Source organism: Porites lutea, chromosome 5 (genome assembly GCF_958299795.1).
Source record: "Porites lutea chromosome 5, jaPorLute2.1, whole genome shotgun sequence".
Classification (NCBI taxonomy): Eukaryota; Metazoa; Cnidaria; class Anthozoa; order Scleractinia; family Poritidae; genus Porites; species Porites lutea.
Genome location: NC_133205.1, coordinates 44,860,149 through 44,881,877, shown reverse-complemented (window position 1 = coordinate 44,881,877; position 21,729 = coordinate 44,860,149). Strand labels below are relative to the sequence as shown.

Here is a 21,729-nt window from a genome sequence, read left to right as displayed (position 1 = left end):
GAATAGCATTATGACGTCACGTTTCACGTGACCACATCAGTTCAACCGTAATCGATTCAATGCCTCAAAAGGCAATTCCCGAAAGTTTTTACTAACTTTTAGAATTAAAATGCATGGCCGTAGAAGAAAAAACAGTTTTATCTTCGCGGGGGGTCGAGACCAAAAATTGAGCCATACCTTAATATGCTTGAGTAAGGGAACAACTTTCCATTCCAACTGATAACGGCGTGGTAGTCGCCCGCTGATCGTTATTAATCCACTCCCGAAATACGGCTAAATCAGGTACCCACAAATTATTGACAAAAATTCTCCACTGCATCGAGAAAGTAATTTAGATTCGATTTATAGACAAACACTAAATAAAGAACATTTTGCTCAATAGCTTCCCACCACAATGCATTCTATGCCAAACATTGTGGTTCTTGAAGGGGAATCAAGACACGAGTCGAGCGCTAAACAACAACAAGCAGCCAAGTTCGTGTCAGACATGCTTGAGAAACTTGCTCTTTCAACTCGTTCAGCGCATCAGTCTCCGCTTTAAATCAACATATCTTTACTTATTTTGTACAGTGAAGGTCTTTCCTTAGTTCCTGCTACCATTTGAATCTCATGCAGGCTTTCAAAGTGAGGAATTTGGTTCCTATGAATATGCACCACGGTCGCTGTCACTAGTCGCGTGCTCTTTATCAAGCCTCAGTGCGCATGCTCTTGCAAAAAAAGACCCCTGTTCGTTTGTTGTAAATATTCCCAGTTTCTAAATATTTTTTTATCCAATATGGATGAGGGTTTCTATAACAAATGCATTATTTTCGGCACATGTAAAATGCGACTTCTACTTCAAATGTTGAACCTAAGTCGAATTTCCGACTGCTTCGGTCACAGATTCGACAAAGTCGTATTTAAATTGAAACTGTCGAATTTAGTTGATTCAGACGTCCCATCTCAAAGCAGTCACCGCTGGAATTAAATTATGCACATGCGAAAATCGACAATTGAGCTGGGTAATGATGACAGTATCATGCCGCATTTTTTATATTCCTGTAAACTTTGCTTTCAGTTTACCACATTATATTATATGCACCACACAGGTAAAAAGGAGAGTGAAAAAGAGATTTTAAAGAAAAAAAAAAAAGGTTACGAAAAATTTGCTTTAAGGGGATTGTAACTTGGACCCTCACAATCAATTAGAACTGAAAGTTAACGCCTCAATCCACTGGACCACCTCACGGTAAACGCTAACAATTCGAGTTTAAAAGAGGCATATATTGCTTCTTTATGGTGTTTTACAGTTTTCAAAGATGAATTTTTCGCTTTTTTTAAATTTCCGTGTAAAATTAAATCTTTAACTGATAGAAGCTAGACGTAAAGCTCACAATATAAAACCATTAATACTCTTTCAGGCTGGTCCATGCCGGGGAACGTTTAAGAAATTTATGAACTATCAATCGTGGGGCTACCGACCGAACCGTATGACCGTACGATTCTCTCCCTGCTCGTAAGGTGTCTTTTCATCGGTCGGGGAAAACAGTAACACAACATTGTTCATCATTATTTCCAATGTTTTAGGTTAGGGTAGCAAACCATTTGGTTTCTAGGGTTAGAAGAGTTACTATATGACCTCTCTCCCCGGAATGAAGAAAAACAATGTGGCCGCAAAACACATCCTTTTAGTTCTTAAAGTTCTCCTTTACTAACAAACGTTGAACATTTATTTCGGTAAACGAACAGTTAAGTCGAAAAAAGGATTTTACAAAAGTCTCAAGAGTAGGTCTCCTTGTCGATTTTAACTTTCAATATCGGCCAAATTTACGCAACTTTTAAACTTCTGGCTCAGTTTTCGTTTGCTTCTGCTTTGCAAATGGAATGATAATTGCTCAGAGACAATACAGTGTAAAGAATTGTTGAGAAAAACAGCAAAAACCTGCCAATTTATGACAGAAAAGGTACTTTAAAAACGAACTAAAACATTCAAAACGCTTTGATCACATGACTGATGACGCCATGTCCCTCTTTTGGTCATGAGAAAAATTATCAGGTAGAACATTACTTTCCCGCACATTTTCTCTGCCGTCTGATAAAAGGTTGACTCTCTACAGCCCTCGGCCTCGTCTCCCTACTTTTCCGCTCGCGTTCATTACCCCCTTAAATTCTTAATGCCGGATGTCAACCGGTTATATTTAAATGCCCCACAAAACTAAAACCTCAAATATACTATCTGTTTTTAACTCTTTAATGAAATCGTTTCACAGCAACAAAAAAGTCTAATTCGGAAATAGTCAAGTGACTGATGACGTCATTACCTTAGATGTGACATGGAAGATGTTTTATGGCAACTGTTATCTTGTTGTGGTCCGACAGTCTTCTGCGCACAAAATTGTCAAAGTTATAAGGCTTTTTGAGAAATTGCCTCAAACTGGATTCTGGGAGATTTTTATCAGATAATTATAATTTACTTTTACAATTATTGTTATTATGGATTGTTATTGTTATTATTTTATTTATTATTTATTTATAAGGGACTGAATTGATTTTACAAAGACTGCCGTATATCTTCGATTCTTTCCATCAATTACTGACCTTATTAACACTTCGCTTTCAAGTAGCATTTTTCCCATAGAGTGGAAAATAGCAGAGGTTGTTTCAATCCCCAAGACCAAGACCGACGACTATGAATTACCAAACATTATAAAATAACTGAGATAGTACGCGTGATCTGATTGGTCAAAAACCTATGGTTTATTATACCGGTAAACCCATAGAAAAAGGCATCCGGACCACGAGCCATAAACAAAACCCGCTATTGATCTGCAAACAACGATTTTAGAAAGGCTAAAAAACAGAACAAGTTACTTACCCAGCCCTTCTTAATATTAAAAACGTTGGTTTCCACATTTTATTACTGAGCCTCACAATTCGCTACTGCCATAGCTTTAGAAGTTATAGAGTACAAAGCTGGAAAACAGTCTACATTTCACGACGATGCCAATCGCAGAGAAAGACAATAACTGTGTGAATTTCTGGTGTAGAAAGTCTCTAGGAAAACTTACCCATGTGCCAACCAGCAACAAAACGGATAGTTTTAGCATTCTTGATTTATTTTATGTCAAAATTAAATGCCTTAATGAAAGAAATTGTTCCAAAAAGAGATCTCTGATCAAGATATGGTACAAAATCTGCCGCTGTAGGTTGTAAACAAGCTGCCAACGATGATGAAAGATGTCAGAGTTTCGTGCCGGTTTTTTCCAACATTTGCACAAATTATTCGGTGATATCGATGCCATAACCTACCTCAAACCACCTGACTTCACGAATCGACAAATATTTACGCCAATATGTGGCTACGGCAAAGAAACTTTTCTCCACCACTGACATATTTCCATCGGTCGCTGTACGCGCATATAAAGTTACATGCGACAACTTCGCAAATGTAGCCACGTCGTTACCCCAGCATTTCTTGATCATAATAGTCCAGAAAACAGATCTCAAACCACTGCAGCTTGTAAAAAGTGAATGAAGTCCTCCATTACAATAGCTGTCAGTTCCGTCTGTAACAATGAAATTCTTACGGATCGACTCAACAAAATACAGCTGCGTACAGTCTGATGTTCAATTAATTTCTACTTCTGTAGTAAACAAACCATGAACGTATTCTTTCATTGTATGTTCGCATGAATATGTGTTGACTTTTTCTGTAAAACAACTTTCATAAGTTATCATGTAATGAGTGCAAAAACTCGTGTTTTGAAGTGCTGTTGTTTGTTGTTTGACTGAACTGAGTTTTGAGAAAGTTCAACGCTATTAAATCGTGAGTTATGATTGGCTTATGATGACTTTAGAGAGAAGACGTGACTTGATCACGGTACTAGAACCATATTTTTTACCTAAAACACTCCATTCTTCTAGAAGTTATTTTATAAAAGCAATAGACCACACTTTCTATGGGTTTACCGGCGTGATAACCCACTTGGGATGTTGGGAGAACACTCGAAAAGCTTGTAAATCACTCGCCTTCGCCTCGTGATTTACAAACTTTTCTCGTGTTCTCCCAACATCCCAAGTGGGTTATCACGCCGGTAAACCCATAGAAAGTGTGGTCTATTGCTTAAATAATCGTTCAATATCGCTACTACCTACCCTGTCGAAAGTGTGTGAACGAGTAGTACATAAACAAGTAGACCTATATTTGATTTCCAAGGATCGACTTGCAACTGCGCAAAGTGGTAAAGAGAAACATCATTCTACTGAGAAATCAATCATCCATTCTAATGACTGTATCATAAAAGTCATGGATAAAAAGAACTTACTGCCTCCGTCTTTTTAGACATGAGCAAAGCTTTCGACAGTCTCAACCATGAACCTCAAATAAAGAAACTACGACAGGCGTTAAGGGGCTGGGTGTGTTTGTGTGTGAGGGGTGGGGGGGGGGGGGGGGGGTGGCTGAAGTGTAAGAAAGAGAGGAAGGGAAACGCCTGCCACGAAAGCCCGCGTCTTCTGCATTTCGCCCCTTATTTCAATTATCCCAGCTGTCACTTCACTGTCAATTAGGCGTGCCCTTTTCTGCATGACTGACGTCACGCGGAAATGTATCGCCAACGGCGGTTTCGTAGCTGTAGAACATGAGAAAATCTTCGTAACAGAATGTCGGCGCCGCGACTCCCAGAAAAATTTGTAAAAGGGACGGAAACCCAATGTAAACTTTCCAAAAAACAGCAGTTTTAGATTCTGTGGCGTTAACGTTACTTCTGGGGGAGGACGAGCCTCATTTGAAAATTTGTTTTCACCGACGGGAAGAGTTGAAAGTGCAGGGCTGATTTAAGCTCGTTGTTTTGGCTTTATTTGGTCGCGATTAACCAGAAATGAAAACTTATAAGAACGGGTCTACAGACCTTCTGGTCGCAAAATTAGAAAAGTAGCTGAACTGTACAGTTTGATCGAGAAAGCTGTAAGAAACGCTAATGTCGAGGAAAATTTACATTGAGAGTCTGAGGAAGATTGAAGCAAAATACAGCTTCCCATCACTATCATGCCAGAAGGAAGACCTTGTTTGCAGAAAGTTCGACAGTGAGTGACTCGTCGGACGCAGAATTTGGAATTGCTGGTATTGAAGCATTTTATACACAGACGCCTGTGCAAGTAACACTTACACTCACTGGACAAGATCCCGATATTTTGTTGAATTATTGTAATATAGAAGATATTTCGGGAAAGCCAAGCACTCAGCTTAAGGCACCGGTCTTGATTTTGAATCCCACGGAAGAAGTCATCGTTCAGAAAATAGGCTGGATTTAACAACGGAACGGGAGCGTCAGTTGACGACGGCGCACGCAAATCAAACAACTGGCTTGACCAATGGCAGAGTGGCAAATTGAGCACCGGAAGTCGAGTTTAGTCCTTTCCGGGCGTTTTCCCGTCGTCAAATGACGTTCCCGTTCTTCTGATTACAACACGACGCAGGCTAACTGAAATCGGAAGTTGTGTTTGCTGAACAAGCTTGTTCTTTTGCCTGATTATCCAATCAGAATTTGCGGATGCCAGCGTCCGCGAAGGTGAACAAGACGGAGTTATTATAGCAGGCGTTCCCTTCCCTCGCTCCTCAATCCCCTCTCTTTTTTTTCCTACCTCCTTCTTTTCTTTCTTACCCCCCCGCCCCCCCCCTTAAACGCCTTGAAACAATTCTTGCCGACAAATAAAACGTTTGAAGGCATTTTTGCCCCCGCGGGGACTTCGCCCAGAAGGTGTAATCCCGAGAGGGCACTCTAGTAACTCGCGCGAAAATAAAGGAAAGTACTTACAGTTGAAACATGCAGTCAGTATGCCTGAAAAAATCTCGATTTGCTTGAACAGGGGCTGCGAGGAAGGTAATGATGATGTTTCTATTGTTTGAGCCCGCAAGTACGAAATGGTTAGGATGACGTAAAGACAGAAAATCCCGAAGGGATCGCCAAAAGACGTTAAAATCGAAAAACAAAAAACATAGGATTTTTTGGAATACAAAGTTCTACCATCCTGCAAAGTTTGAGCTCAAACGAATAAAAAATGCAAAAGTATTTCCTACCTCGTAATATTTTGCGTCTTATTTGCCCACCATGAACGTCCTTTTAATTTCTAAGGCTTACTTTACGGCAAATTAAATGAACTGAATGTAAAAAGTGAAAGAGAAATAGCGAAAAATTTAACTTCTAATTAAATCTTTTCTTATGGTTTAGAATAAACTATTCTCGAAACTGAGAAAGTTTTGGTCAAAGCTGTGTAAATCGAACTGAACCTGTGCATGGAACCATACATTTCCTGTATTTATCTCACCTATTGTATGGAATATGTATGAAAATCTTCATTATGAATCGGTAAATATCAAAGAGCTACACAACGAGCAAGAATACTATTGACCGACAATATACGGAGCGGGGGCAGCTGTAGTGTCAACTATTACTAGGTTTAGCTCTTGCGGGGAAATTTCTTGAAAAGGAGTTGTGAATTCTTTTTGTATTTAAAATCATTCTTTAAAAACGATTATTAAATTTAGTTTTAAGCTTATTTATAAACAAGACTTAAGCTTAATTTGCATTTGAAAATAAAAAACTTTTTCTCCGGTTTCATCGATAAATTCAAGTAAAAGAGACAAAGATTTACCTATTAAAACTTCCAAACCGAACTTTGTCATCTTCTTCGTGTTTTTCGGGAACAGCTTGCTTGATTATTTGTGAAATTTCTCTGTTTGTCACAGCAGTAAACCGGGAAAGCATTTTTCTCGCAACTTAGCTAGTTTGGTTTCGCTCGCTCGGAGGAAATGGAGGTGAATCAGTGAATAGTGCAGGATATTCACTGATTGAGTAGCCAATCAGAGCACGCGAAAAATACTATCCACTGTTTTAGTATATACTAAATAGGTTTATCCAGCCAGGCGATTTTATGGTTCCAGAGCTATCTTTCATCTAGATATCAAACAGTACGTATCAACTCAAGTTTGTTTGACTTTCTACCTGTCACGATTAGAGTACCACAAGGATCCATCTTGGCACCTCTTCTTTTCAGTGTATATGTTGTAGTTAGGGGGATGTTCAGCTTTTGGCTACTCCGAGTTGTTCGTTCGCTAACTTGTTCACGGGTAATAAATTGGGATGTAAGATATTCAGGGGCGTGACCGGTCATGCATTTGAGGGCCATAATAGCTTGGCGATAGTATAGTTGGTCCTTTACAAGAGACCAAGACAGGCTTTTTAAGAGGGGTGTTACATGATCATACTTTTTCGCACCGCTGACGATTCGGCAAGCAAAGGTTTGAACGGCCTGCAATTTTCTAACATTCTTACTTGTGATATTTGCCCAAACATTCGAACAGCAGTACATTTTGCTGAAGACTAAGGCATGTATTACGGTTAACAACGTATCTTTGTCTAAGCAATGTTTGACCCGGTTAATTTGCGCCAGACGTGCGATACATTCCGACACTGAGGTCGTTATATGGTTATCAAATGTTAAGTTCGGACTCAAAATTAAGCCAAGATCTCTCGCTGATTGCACTGGGGAAATGTCCTTTCCGAACAAAGACAAATGAAATTCATGGAGCTTAGAGGTCATCTGTCAGCTCCCGAAAACAATTAATTTTGTCTTGTTTGTATTCAGTAATAGCTGATTTTCGAAGCACCAGTTGCGCACCTGCAGCAGATCTTCATTCATTTCTTGGACAATCCGTTGGGAGTCGAGTTGGAATTTGGAATTATTTAGACAACAATGTTAAGTTAAGCATTGATGTTAATAGTTTTAGGTATAAGCTTACAGGGACACTTTTAGACAAATTTAAGAGGGAATAATTATAAATAATAATTAATAATTTCAGAATAACTGTTAAGGGGATTGGATTTAAGAGGAAGGATTGGGAGGGAATGATATTTGAAATAATTTGTAATTTTTAATTAACATGTATTGTCAATCTTTTTACGTTATTATGTGTTTGAATTCGTTTTTGTAATTGACGCTGAAAAGCCGCTAAGGGGAAGTGTTCAATAAAGCATTTATGTATGTATGTATGTATGTATGTATTATTTTTTGCAACTGAGCAACATACTTTTCTTTCTTTTTTAAATTGCCATTAGATGTGGCGATTTCCGGAAACCTCCTACCAGAGGGATGTGAAGTGCAGACTGAAAGTTTTTGTGAAATAGAGCATGATGTTGCTGATATTTTTAGCGACCAAAAGTCTTCTGAAAGCAAAAGAATGCGAAAAGAACTTCAAAAGGTAGGCGATAGTTTTTTATTCATTTCTCTGTGCACACCCAGCTGATCTATTTAAGCAATAGAAAACGTTTTCCGCGTTTGCATAGCTCGACAGTTATGCAAACCCTCGACTTCGTCTCGGGTTTGCATAACTGTCTCGAATTCTCCCAACCCCTCTCGCGTTTATATCAGGCTATGCAAACGCGGAAAACGTTTTCTATTGCTTTTATAAAATAAATTTCCCGGGAAAAAACGCAAAACTCTTTCTATGGCACTGATTAAAAGAGAAATTCTTACCACTCGCAAAGTCTTGTCCACGAAGTCTTGCTCGCGTAATCAGTTCTTGTTTTGCAAAAAGATGCTTTCCAAAATACGGACTTTTCTCGCTTAAAATGTAAGCTTAAGCGAAAAAAAATTGACACACTTTCTTTATAACGATTTTCCAAGTTTCAGCCGACGAAGGAATGGGTAAATAAAGTAAACTTGTCGAGTTTTGAACTTGAAAACTTTTTCAAATTCTTGCTTACGTGATTAGCGTGCGAAAAGCCAAACAATTCGACGCCACAACCATGTTTACATACTCTCATGCAAACACTCCTCTCAGCCAATCAGAGCTCGCGTACTATCTTAGTTATTTTATAAAAACGGAGGTTATGAGTGTTGAAACCTTTTAAAACGTATACGGGAACAAGAGTTTTACTTTGCGCACATTATTTAACGGCGCTCAACGAAAGTGAGAGCAGACAGATCATTTTGAAAATGAAAGAGTGGCCTTTTCTCGAAATTTTCGCTAAAAAACTTTAATTACCGTGCATACTGCGTAGAATTAAACTGGTCTGGCTAAATCGTACTGATTTTCAGTGAAATGTTCTCTGAAGAAAGCAAATGCAACTGCAGTAAGTTGATGCATTACTAACGGCCGGGAGAGCCATTTAGAGAACTATGGGTAATCCAAGCCATTCTCCATTTGCACATCTTCCATAATACACCTTGTTTGCCACCCAAATTTGTCATAACCTCTGTTTTTAATTCTCCTGGGTATTATACTTACAGCCATTCCAAGTGAAACTTTAATGTTAATTTGATTAACTGTCAAAATCATCACCTCACATTCCAATATTCCTGGATGGAATGTACTGTAATATGTTTTTCTTTGAGTTGCACGTCCTTCACAAATTACTTCTCAGACGGCTACGTTAAGTAATAATATTTTTCTAAATAACATTTTTTGTGTGATCGAGAAGCGGTTTATACATTTCAGATCATCTGCCCGTCTTTCAGTTCATTTAGATAGCACATCTGCAGGGGCGTACCTGAGTGTAAGGTAGTTAAGCACGCGCTTAGAAGATTTTGGGGTGATTTTTTTTTTCAAACGGCCAAATTGAAAAAAAAAGTCACAATCTTTTTTGTGTGTTTTCATATTCCAAATGTTTGCCGAGAGTATCAACGATGGCTTGCAGCTCCTCAAGAAAGAGCCCTGCTGCGCTCCTACACTCTAGTTTTACATTCAATGTACAGTATAGACAGATGTCGCAAGATTTTGCCCGGGCAGACAGGCGACGCCGAGTAAATATCTTTGTGTCAAGAGGCAGAGGCTCGCTGGGCTCGCGCTTCTATATGCGTATAGGGACACGAGCATCGACACAGACAAGGTGGTCCAGGAGTTCTGCTCCAGGAAACCCCCGCAGATTGGCATTTTCGGCCTTACATTTTATAATGCCACTCTGAAACAGCTCTGTCTTTGCGTTATTCATATTAAATAGAAGAAGGGAGATACAACATTTACGTAAACTGATTGTAACTTAGAGGTCCGACTAAAGTTGCTTTAGGGCCTGTAAAACCTGGGTCCTTTACCGGTGTAAATTGGTAAGTGTTTATCACCAACATCCTGGTGGCGGGCGTAAAGCTTGAATCTGCCCAGGAACGCCCCTAATCGGTAAATTGATGTCGACAAGATCCCTTTTATATTACATATAAGAATCTCGAATAATATTCCTAACTTTGTTGAAAAACTAAAAGATATTGATTGGTCTTCGATTTAAGCTTTTGACGAGCCAAATATTGCGTGCAAACGCTTTCATGAACTGAAATGCATACAAAGATTTATAATGATTGCTTTCCTCTCAAGAACGCGACTCGAAAGCAGAGGTGCTTTTAAAAACTGTGATTAACGAAAGCTACTTCTTAATTTCATCAAAGAGTAGTAGTCATAACTACTAAGAATAAATTCTATAAAATATCTTCAAGTTCCAACAACGGAAAACGCTTTACTCTGCAAAACATACAAGAGCAAATTTAATCATACATTTCGTTTGGCTGGGCGTCGGTATTATGGAACGAAATTGGACGATGCTAAATCAAATACTCGCGTGACCTGGAAAATGTTAAACGAAGTCTTAAATAGAAAAAAGTCAAGGCCTCACTTCAATGCAATATTAAGATCAGACGGTAAAGAGACTAATCCAGTGGAATAGGTTTAACAGTTACTTCGCTAGTATATTGGTCTACCCTCCTAGCAGAGTCGCTCCGATCTTTCCTAGATAAGAAAGCGGAAGTGACTGTTCAAACTCCTTTGATTTGCCGATGATCCCGCGATTTGGATGAGTGAAATAAGTTTCATACTGGATAAACCAGTTTTATGTCTGCACGCACGCGTATTCTGGAGTTTTGCTATTTTTTTGTTCGCTCACGCTCCATAACAAAACATATGGCTGCCGCTTCAATTACACGCAGTAATTTTGAGGAAATTATCGATTCAAAGTTCAGTAAACTGCGGCAGAGCGCTATAGTCCTCTTTTTAGAAAAATTGCGAAATACGCTTTGATTTGACATGAATTTGTTTTGGGGGGATTTTAGCATGTGCTTAGCCGATTTTACTTGCGTGAACGGATGTGTTACGCGAAGTTCTTGGAAGGATAAGCTGGTGTGTTTTTGAATAAAATATTTAAGAGATATTTTCTATGCATATGCTTTTGTGTTTGCTCATTCATAGCATTAATTGAGAATAATATCATGAGGCTATAGAATCCACGTTGCATCAGTTTAAATGATCGATACTTTTAATATTTGACGCGTATCTGTCACTTCTGGTTCATTTTTCGGGCACTATTTGAAATTTATCTGTAACTATATTTTAATGGGTGACTAGATTTATAACAAAAAATCAAAAATTAAAGTTTTTTACAACTTATTTGTACCCCAGTTTTTGAATGAAAACTTCGAGAAGTCGCACGCTCCTTAGTTTGAAAGCGAGATTGAGAGGCTTTGTTTCATTTGAATTTGGAGCATTCTCAATATGAATTGTCAATGCTATTTATGATCAAGTTATTAGATTCATACATGATTCTCATCACGGCTTACTCACTTGTCGTTCCTGCACTACTCAACTACTCTTAGTACATCATGATTGGTTCAAAGTCTTGGACAAAAGAGGTCAAGTTGGTGTAGTATTTATAGACTTTTCAAAGGCTTTTGACCTTGTCTGTCAATATTCTATTTACCAAACTTTTCAAATATGGTGTCCATGGAGACTTGCTAAATTGGTGTAGATATTATTTAACAGAACGTCAACAGCGTGTTGTAGTGAAAGGAGAGGCTTCCGACTGGTTAACCGTAACCTCTGGTGTCCCACAGGGTTCTTTGTTGGGACCATTATTCTTCATAGTCTACATCAACGATTTACCGGGGGTAATTAGTAAGGACAGTTCAATTGCTTTGTATGCTGATGACAGTAAAATGTAGACGTTTATTAGTACTCAAGAAGATCTGTCTACTTTTCAAAGTGACATAGATAAAATTTCAGATTGCTGTAAGATGAATAAGATGAGAATTAATATCAAGAAATGTAAGATCATGCGAATAACCAGGAAAAAGTCACCCTTAGTTGGGGTGTATAATATTGAAGGTCAACCTTTGGAAAGTGTTGATGTGTATAAAGAATTAGGATTAATTACTGCTAGTAATCTTTCATGGAACCAACACGTAGATAAAATAACTGCTAAGGCTAATAGGGTTTTAGGGTTGGTTAAGAGGACTTGTAGGGACTTAAAGGATATTGATACCATGAACACACTTTATTGTAGTCTTGTGAGACCTTTATTAGAATATTCATGCGAAACTTGGAACCCTCATACTAAACGTAACGTTCTTAAATTGGAGGCTGTTCAGCTAAGAGCTACCAGACGGATCACTAGGTGTGATGATGATTATGATACTAGACTATCTAAGCTAAAATTGTTGTCATTATCTCATAGGAGGTTCACTAGAGATATTACATTTTTTTTAATGTAATTAATGGACATTATGATATTAACATTTCAAATAAGCTCATATTTTGTAAGGATAGAAATACAGGTTATAAATACAAAGTTTCTAAATCCGCAAGTCCAGTTTCTATTGACTAAACGTTTACTAACATTACATTTTTTTACATAGTCTATCCATTCTTTTTTGAGGCAACATAGCTTGGGCCTCAACTTATAATACTAACCTTATTCGTCTTGAGATTACACAGGAGCGAGTGATCAGATCAGAACTATAGCTAAAACTCCTTTTGATCCACATTTCACATACTGACCCAATCTTCAAAAATCTTTGTATTTTAAAATTTCATGATATATACTTAATAAAAATTGCTTGGTTATGTTCTCCTATCAAAACCATGATCTAGCTTGATAATTTCATTGTAAATTTAGCTTGCAAAGGTAAATCCAAGAAACCCCTACAAATTTCGTTTGCCGTTCTGTCTTACTCAAATCAAACAATTTTCTGTCTTTTATCAAGGACCTTATTATAACTTGTTCTCCTTAAAAACTGACACTCTTCTTCCGCTGTCTCATTTAAAAAAGCACTTAAACATTTATTTGCAATAATTACATGTATTAGTGTATTCTAGCAAAAATCTGGAAAAACTGTTTAATATTCAACATTTCAGTGTCTTTTTCCTTAATATACAGCCGTATGGTTACTTTAATTTCTTTAGATAAGAATTGTGTTCTAATTAACATAACCTTTATAGTTTCCTTTAGGCCCCCTCGCCATTACTTTGTACATTTTTGTATCTTTCTTTGTAATTGTAATCATGTAATTTATCTGTGTGGCAAAATAAATTACGGAAACCAGAGACTTTGTTATCAATGCGCTAAGGAATGGAACATTTTAGACGCATCTTTTAAAGAAATTAACTGAACATTTTAACATTTTTAACCTGTAGCTTGTATAATTTAGGTTTTTAGTTCTTATTGCTATTACGCATTCATCTATCTAAGATCATATTATTATAAACTACAAATACAAAAACAAAATTGAAGACAATGCTTATGCAAAAGTCTGGGGGACAAATAGGGTGTAGTACTTCTTCCTAGTTGTTTTAAGACCCTGGCCTGAGTATTGCTTTGGACACGGGAATCGAACAAGTGGTCTAATAACCCCTCTGCACTCTAATCATCGTTTAAGTGATAGCTCTGACAAAGTGTTGCCTTTACAGTCAGGTAATAAATTGATTATTTATCCTTATGACCAGATTTTGGTATTTACTCTAGCCTACTAATGAAGCCTGCGAAAAAGATGTTGGGGTTAAGGGAGGGAGAAAACCCTATTTCTCTTCCTCGACCTCGCTTCCAGAGGGCATGGTGGCGGGATGTCATAGACGCAGCAGACATGAGTTTTTGAAACTAATGACGGCTCCATAATGATGACTATTGTCATGATGATGATGATAACGACAATGATGACGACGACGACAATAACATGCACAGTTTTCTTTTATAGCATCTTCCTAAGGGTGCAGCGTTTGTTAACACCTCAAGAGGCTCCATTATCTTAACGTTCCGTCTGTCAAGTGAACAAGCAGCAAATGAACTATGGGACATGTACACTGAGGGAGAATTCCAGTCCATGCTGCAAACAGTGTTCGTAAAAGACGCGCTGAAGGATTTACAAAAGGAGGGTTTGGAAAAGACTCCGAAACTGGAACTTAACCTTTGTACAAAGACGTTCAAAAAAATAAGAGACAAGCTGAAAGGTATTGAATAATTGCGTAATAAATTGTACAGTTGTGAATTGTAACAGGTACCAAGATATGATAATCATAGTTTTGAGGCAATCCATCTTGACACGATGCCGAAATATTCATTTTAAATGTGTCAAATCTGGGGGATCACACATTTTTTTTAGATATGAGGTGTAAATAGTAAACCGATGTTATGTTTGTACAACCAATTTTTGAGTCACTAGGGGTTTTTTACTGTACCGTCATAGTGAAATAGTGGTATGCAAGTTCGCGAGCATTTGATAAAAGTTAAATTAGGCAGTGAATTCAGTTTTATTTAGTTTGGCAGTTGGAAAGGCGACTTTTCAGACGCTAACATGTTAGCCGTAGTATACAGTACAAAGACTTAGCTAAATTTATATTTACATTTAGGGATCTTAACCTTTCTCTGTTCAGCTTACCATAAGCCTACTTTACCCCTGAACCCCTATACCGCGTTTTCAAAGTATTTTTCAGTCAATGTATTTCGGCGCACCTCTTGACACAGGACGCATAGGCCACGCGAGATAACGAGGCCAAGGGACTAGGCAAAAGCCTACCATCGTTAAGCTTTGTTCACTGCGATCAAATGGTCATTCGCTCCTAATCCCCACAGGTCCTCACTAATCGGCGTCAGTTTGTTACAAACAAGTTGAGTGATTAACGCTTTTTTTTATAATTTTCTCTAACTGATAGAGATTGAGTCTGAACAAGAAAGTGATCGTTTGCTCTCTATTCCAAGAAAATCAGGTACATTTGTCTCTGAAGTCACAAAATGTCCAGAGAGTTAGTAACTTCTTTCCCTCTTTTTATTTATCTCCTTGTTGTAACTCAAGATAATGCTAGACATCGGCTGGAAGGTTAAAACAGTCCTTTTTTACTTCAGAAAATGGAAGAGTTGAAGACAGCGAGCAAGAAATGGAATTCATTATTCCTGAAGGTAGTTTTTTTTTCATTCAGTTTAATTGCTTAAAAACACAATAGGGCCATTTATACGAGCAAAAATAAGACGCGTCTTACATAAGACGTGTCTTAGATAAGACGCGAACTGTACCATTTATGCGAGCATGTCTTATCTAATAAGACGCGTCTTAGCTAAGCCGCGTCTTATTTTAGACGAAATGTGCCGTTTATACGGAAAGTTCGCGTCTTATGTAAGACGCGTCGTCTTATTTTTCCTCGTATAAATGGCCGTAATGTAGTTGTTAATGTTTTATTTATTTACCGTAGCCAAAGATATGTGTACGAATGCCTAAATAAAAAACTGAAGATACTTGAGTTCACATATCTTGTCAAGACCTCTCATATTCGAAAAGTTGAAAATAAAATAGGTCACTTATAAACCATCGACACATACACCCTCTACTAGTCTGCGAATACAGCAGACTTCCATCGTCTCATAAGAGGCGGCTGTATTTTCCGGCTTAAAATCTATTTTCCTTTTCTTTGGTTAGCTTTGGTTATACAGACTAGTACGCCAATCATGCTTTACTGGCTTAAACTTAATTTATTTTTACAAGGCGCTTAAAAGTCAATTCCCCTTAATCTACAGTTTTCTTGGGGGACAAAGCAAACGCGCTTGGCCCAGGAGTGCTTAAGCTCAGAGAGTATCAAAAGGAATTAGCAGAACCGGCGATCCAAGGCAAAAATACCATCATATGTGCACCCACGAACAGTGGAAAAACTTACGTGGCCATAGAAATAGCAAAGAAGCATCTCGAAAGGTTAAACAGCGATGACGAGAAGTCAGGTACGCGAGAAGTAATCACTTATAATCGCTACCAGTAATTAGCTACGAGATAAGTGCATTCTACGTAATAACATCGCGGAAGGATATAAAATTGACGCACATATAGGTTAATTCAGAGCGAAGTATTACATTTTGTGCTTAACTTTGGATATTTAACAAGCTTCCTTATTCTTCGAATGAACTGTAAACGAGTAAACGGAAAAGATTCGAACAAACAATTAAAGGACTTGAGTTTTTAGGTGGTTTAACGAAGAATCAGGAAGTCGTCTTTAATTTTGCGTTTGGTATATCTACAAAGAGGTAACCTTTCAGCTTAAATAAAAGCGTAAATTGTCCTCGTATTTTTTTCCTTCATTTTTTAATGACTTTTGCCTTTTTTTGTCCAGAATTGTAACTTGTTAATGTCCAAGAGATTTTACTACATAACAACAGTTTCATCTCGTTTTCTACATGAACTAGCAAAAATTCTAGAAGTCATGATGCTCTCATTTTTCATAGAGTATTTAACAATTCAACGAGAGAAAACAAATTTAGTCGCTCCCATCATGAAGGTAGTTTGGATTATTTGAAACAGATTATATAGTAGACCTTTGCGTAATTTACTTTTGAAAGTTCTTTTAGGATGAATGTTCATCTGGCAAGCTATGTCAAACAATCTTCTCAGTGTTTTCTTCTGATATCCACCTACTTCGGAGTTGATTTAAAGAAACTGGTCCGTGCCACACGTTTTACCCCTCTTAAGGGTGTCTGGATGTCCGCGAAGTGGACATTGACCTAAAGTGGGGAGGCCGAGAAAACTCTGCTCTTAGTAAATCTTTAGTTTTTTGGAAATAGCCCCCTCACACTTTACCAACATCCCCTTGGTCTCACGTTCCCTGCATGTTTGAACACAGCTGTAATTTGAATTTCATTTTCAATAGCCTCCAGTACCAGCAACAGAAAGAAAGGTCGCGTGGTGTTCATTGTTAGCACAGTGAATCTCGTCCTACAACAAAAGGAGCGATTTGATTATTTCTTTGGCGGCAAGTATTCTGTCGGAGAAATCTCTGGAGCTAATTCAACAGAAATTCCGCTCAAGTACCTACTGCAAGACCACAATGTTGTGGTGATGACAGCCCAGATACTTGTCAACGCCCTAAACAATGAGAACAAAGATCAAAGAGTGGAGTTGAAAGACATCAGTCTATTGTTATTCGATGAATGTCACCACGCCAACAAAGAGCATCCTTATAACAATATTATGGGAACGTACCTGGCGTTAAAGTCTCAGCCTGGATACCAACACAGCTTACCACAGGTACCACACAACTCTCTTTTAATGTCTTTCCCTGTGTGTTTCCTAAAATCGTATTGTTATCAAACTATGCTCATAATATACGTGGAACGCACAAAGAGAATCAAGTAAACGAAAGAACCAGGTAATGCTAGAAAAAGATCAGTGTTGTGAACAGAAGTCTTGGAGTAAGAAATTCAGTTCCATCAACAGGGTTAATGATAAGCGAAGGAAACTCCAATAGTAAGGTATCTGACGAAGTTACGTAACACATAAATAATCTTTAACAATAAAACTGATGTGATGATGACGTCAAAAATAAACTCTTCAACTTAATGAGTAGAATATAGGATTCCAAGGGACCAAAAATTTGAGGTAGAGGGTATTTGTCGAAAATTTGTGAGTATTATTAGTCCTGGATTAAGATCAGTGAAATGCACCCTAAATAAAAATAGAAAGATTTAAAAAGAGTCACAACCCGCAACTGTTTTACAAAACTCGCATTAACAGAAAGGCTTTCCACCTGCTCTGAAGAAGATGTCTAGTGTAGTAAATTACAACTGTTGCTCTGAGTTTTGGATTTTTCTACACTAAATAAACTCCTAACATTGATGTGGCAACAATGTTAGGAGTTCTTGCGTCGGGGTTGGCAATGGTGTGCAAACGGATACAATAACTCCGAACCATGTTGGCTCATCACGCGTGTTGGTCTATCAAGTAATCAAGTTAGTGCGTTGCTGTCTTCAAGGAAATCATGTGTAATGCGCGCTTGTGGCCCCAAGAGTGTTTAAAGGGTATGTGCAAACGGATCCAACACATTGTTGCGCTACACTTTGGAGATGACGGAACAAGAGAAATGTGGGGGCTTGTTGGCTCAAAAGTTTGGCCGGTTTCAAACTTTGCGCAACAATTCCCAACAACACTTAACAACTTTTTGTGCAAAAGGACGCAACATTCAACATCCACCGATTTTAGGATTTGTTGGCCAACAATGTTGCATCCGTTTGTACGAGGCTTATATTCGTAGATGGACGTTTTTGGCAGACCAACGAGACAATTAGTTCAATTTCAGTTGGTTTGTAAAAAAACGATGTCAAAGTTACCATAGCTTTTTCCCCTCTTGTTGTTCATGTGTAGATTGTGGGCCTGACAGCGTCTCTTGGAGCGGGTAGAGCACCGAGTAGGGACAAAGCAGAAGAACATATCATTCTTGTATCTGCAAATTTAGATGCTGAAGCCATTTCTACAGTGAGGGAAAATCGGGCCGAGCTTCAAAAGTATGCAAACATTCCCGACCAAGAAACGTTTGTCGCGGAAAAGAGTGACCAGGATCCATTCGAAAAGATCATCTCGAAGGTAATCAAAGACGGGATAGTATACTGGAATATTTTTTCTTCATGATCCGGTTTGCCTTTCTGATCGTCGTCCAGTTTAACACAAGATACCTATGCTCGCACAAGCTTCCCATAAGCATGGTTCACTTGACTATCGACTCTGAAGGCGAAACATCAGGTGACCCTAATTTCTGCGCAATTAATTCGAGCTATCAAGAGTTAGTTATTATTATAGTTAAAACGCTTCTTTCAATCAAAGCAAGCAGAAAATTAATTTCACCTGGAATTTGAACTAGCTATACTATTATGAACAGGCCTGTTGCAGGCTTTCAGATAGTGGAGAGTGGCACGAAATGTAGAGCGAATGGAAAACGGAAGAAAGGAAGAAAGAGAGATGCGAAAACATCTTTGAAATTTAATTGCAAAGGCTCATTCCGCCAACTTTGTTGGCTCTTATTTCGACCTTAGGTTTCGGCTGCTTTTTTGGTCTTTAAAGTTGTCAATGCTTCGCTCCTTATCCTACCCCAACCCCTCGTCTGTTTCTTGCCGTCACCACTATTTAAACCCCCGGAACGGACTAATTATTTACTTCTTACACCCAAACTTTTTCTGTTGGCCATTATACTCTCCTTAAACCCAGAACAAACAAAGGCTCGCCAGTAGTTTAAGCTTATTTGCATTTGTATTCTTTTAAAGGTGATGGAAAAAATAGAAAACCAGCTTAAGAGGATGAGTGGCAAGTCCTTCAAGGCAGGGCCCCCAGACAAAGGAGGTCAACAGTATCGTCAGTGGGTAGAAGAACTCTACAAAGATGCGGTGGCGGTTGGTGACAGGTACCTGGTGACCTACACAGAACACCTTCGTGAATATCATATCTCGCTTACTTTGAATTCAAATACAAGGATGAAAAATGCCAGAAAATATCTCCAGAAATACTTCGACTCGTTGGATAGAGAAAAGTTCACGGAAGCTGATGAAAATCTAGAAAAGCTCTTCCACAAAGCAATGGAAATGTTAGATAAATTCATTCAAAAGAATGGCGAGCCCGAAAATCCGCAGCTAATGAAACTTAAAGAGTTGCTGTTGGGAAAGTACAAAGAGCCTCAGCAAGGCGACAACGGCCAGCAGACCAAGGCGAACCAAAACAAAAAAGAAGATGGGACGAGAAGAAACTCAGCAAATGAGAATTGCCTGGAAAGAGAAGGCAACACGATGGATGCGATAAATGGAGACGTGGAATTGTCCAAACTAGCTGATGAAAACGCCACAGAAAGAGCTTACAGGCAAGGTGAAAAGGAAGGTAAAGGGCATGGCCATGACGAAAACGCCGTGAACGGTGATGAAATGAGAGAATGCAGCGGTAAAGAAAAAGACGAAATTATGGAGAGGACCTCACCAGACAAAGTTTACCAAGACGACAAAGTTGGGAAAAGTGTCAGTGAGATTCTTTGCGTTCACGAACAGGATACTGCTGGGAGTTCTTCGTCCTGCGACAAAACAGTACATTCACATGAGGAAAGTGACAGTGAAGCAATGGGCGACCTTGACGATGATATGGCTGAGAGCTCCTCGTCAGACACGGCGAATGAAGAGGATAAGGCTAAAAAAACGAAAGCTCGCCATCACCCAGAGTGGGAAGGTCCAAAAGGGATTTTGTTCACTAGAACTCGTGAGTCAACAGAAGCGCTGCTGGACTGGATCAAAGAGACTGAAGAACTTAAGGCAGTGCTGAGACCAGTGCTACTAGTCGGCAGTGGAGATGGGAATAGTGAGTAAACGTCATCAATTCAGTTATTTTGATCATTAATTGAGTCAGTTAATTCTACTACTGGTGGCACGTCGGCTTTGAGCGATTATAAAACTGATAATTTGTCCAGTTTGACGACAAGGTTATGATTTGGCTCTCGTAAAGACGAGCTTAGCACAAAATGTTTGAAGCGCTAGCAACTTAAGGGCGACGGTCAGAAAATGTCGAGCACCGGGGGGAGGGGGGGGGGGGTTACTCAACAAAATAATGTTTGCTTTTGTTCACAAAAGGGTGACATAAGTGTAAAGGATGATTATAATGCACGAACAGGTAACATCCAGGAAACAGTCTTGGATGATGACAACGCTTTCCTGAATGTCCCTGAGGACTATGAGAATGACGAACAATGCTTAAGACGGTCACAAGATTCGGGCACCGTGAACTCTAGGGGTTGAAATTTGTTAGAAACATGCACAGCGTTAAATTCACGAATTCTTAATAGAGGGATTGTTGGTGACCTGGAAGGTAAAAAGACCTGCTTTCATTATAACGGTAGGAGTGTTGTTGATTACGTCATAGGATCAAAAAGTATTCCAAGGAATGTGCGATATCTTATTGTTAACCCATTAATGCCAAATTTATCGAATCACTGTCACCTATCATTCGCGATAAAAGCTAACTTTGTTAACCGAGATTCTTTTGAAACATTAGCCGACTTCATCTTGACTGAAAATAATAGGTTTTTCTCCTGGAATATGGTCTCAAATCACAAATAGTTCAATCCGGGTTAGAAGCAGCTGTAAAACATGATAGCATCGCGATACTGCGTCTGAATTACTAAGTGAAACTTTGTTGGAAGCATGCAAAGAACCCGGATTGAAGGCGAGAGACAGCAACATTAAATGCAAATCACAAAGCAAATGGTTCGATCAGGAATACGAAACAGAAAAAGAAATGAAACTGAAATCCCTAGGGTTGAAAATTTCTCATAACAGTAATAATTCAGAACTGAGACAACTACTGCGAGGGAAGAAAAAGAAGAGGTTCAAACAAACTTGTAGACGGAAGAAACGGGCGTATATCAGCAAAGGAGTGTCTAATATCGATATGCAGAACTCTAAAGAGACCTGGCGACAAATAGGAAAAATCTTTAGCTTACGAAAATCAAAAACACATGGAGCTGAAGCAGTGAGTACGGAACAGTTTTATAAATACTTTAAGCAACAGAATGCGATCCCTCTCCATAATATACTAAATCCGAAGACGAATATGGAAACCTACAGTAACGAAAGAGTGGAAAGCCCACTTGATTATCCAATAACTGATGAAGAGTTCGAAGCTCCAATTAACAAATTGAAGGCAAACTGCTCTCCAGGTATCGAT

The 21,729-nt window shown here is 38.6% G+C and overlaps 1 protein-coding gene across 5 annotated transcripts in view; it reads left to right on the top strand.

Annotated features, from left to right (window-relative positions):
- Positions 1-21,729, top strand: part of LOC140938734 (ATP-dependent RNA helicase DHX58-like) — a 41,370-nt gene that overhangs the window by 5,523 nt on the left and 14,118 nt on the right. Inside the window, exons 2-9 of one of the 5 annotated variants that reach the window (XM_073388249.1) lie at positions 8,094-8,236; positions 13,984-14,236; positions 14,939-14,992; positions 15,129-15,182; positions 15,795-15,992; positions 16,913-17,289; positions 18,403-18,621; positions 19,296-20,367. In XM_073388249.1, coding sequence (XP_073244350.1) covers positions 8,094-8,236; positions 13,984-14,236; positions 14,939-14,992; positions 15,129-15,182; positions 15,795-15,992; positions 16,913-17,289; positions 18,403-18,621; positions 19,296-20,367 — 2,370 coding nt within the window. The remainder of the gene's footprint in view (positions 1-8,093; positions 8,237-13,983; positions 14,237-14,938; positions 14,993-15,128; positions 15,183-15,794; positions 15,993-16,912; positions 17,290-18,402; positions 18,622-19,295; positions 20,368-21,729) is intronic. The other 4 variants (XM_073388252.1, XM_073388254.1, XM_073388251.1 and 1 more) reach the window with 4 other exon arrangements.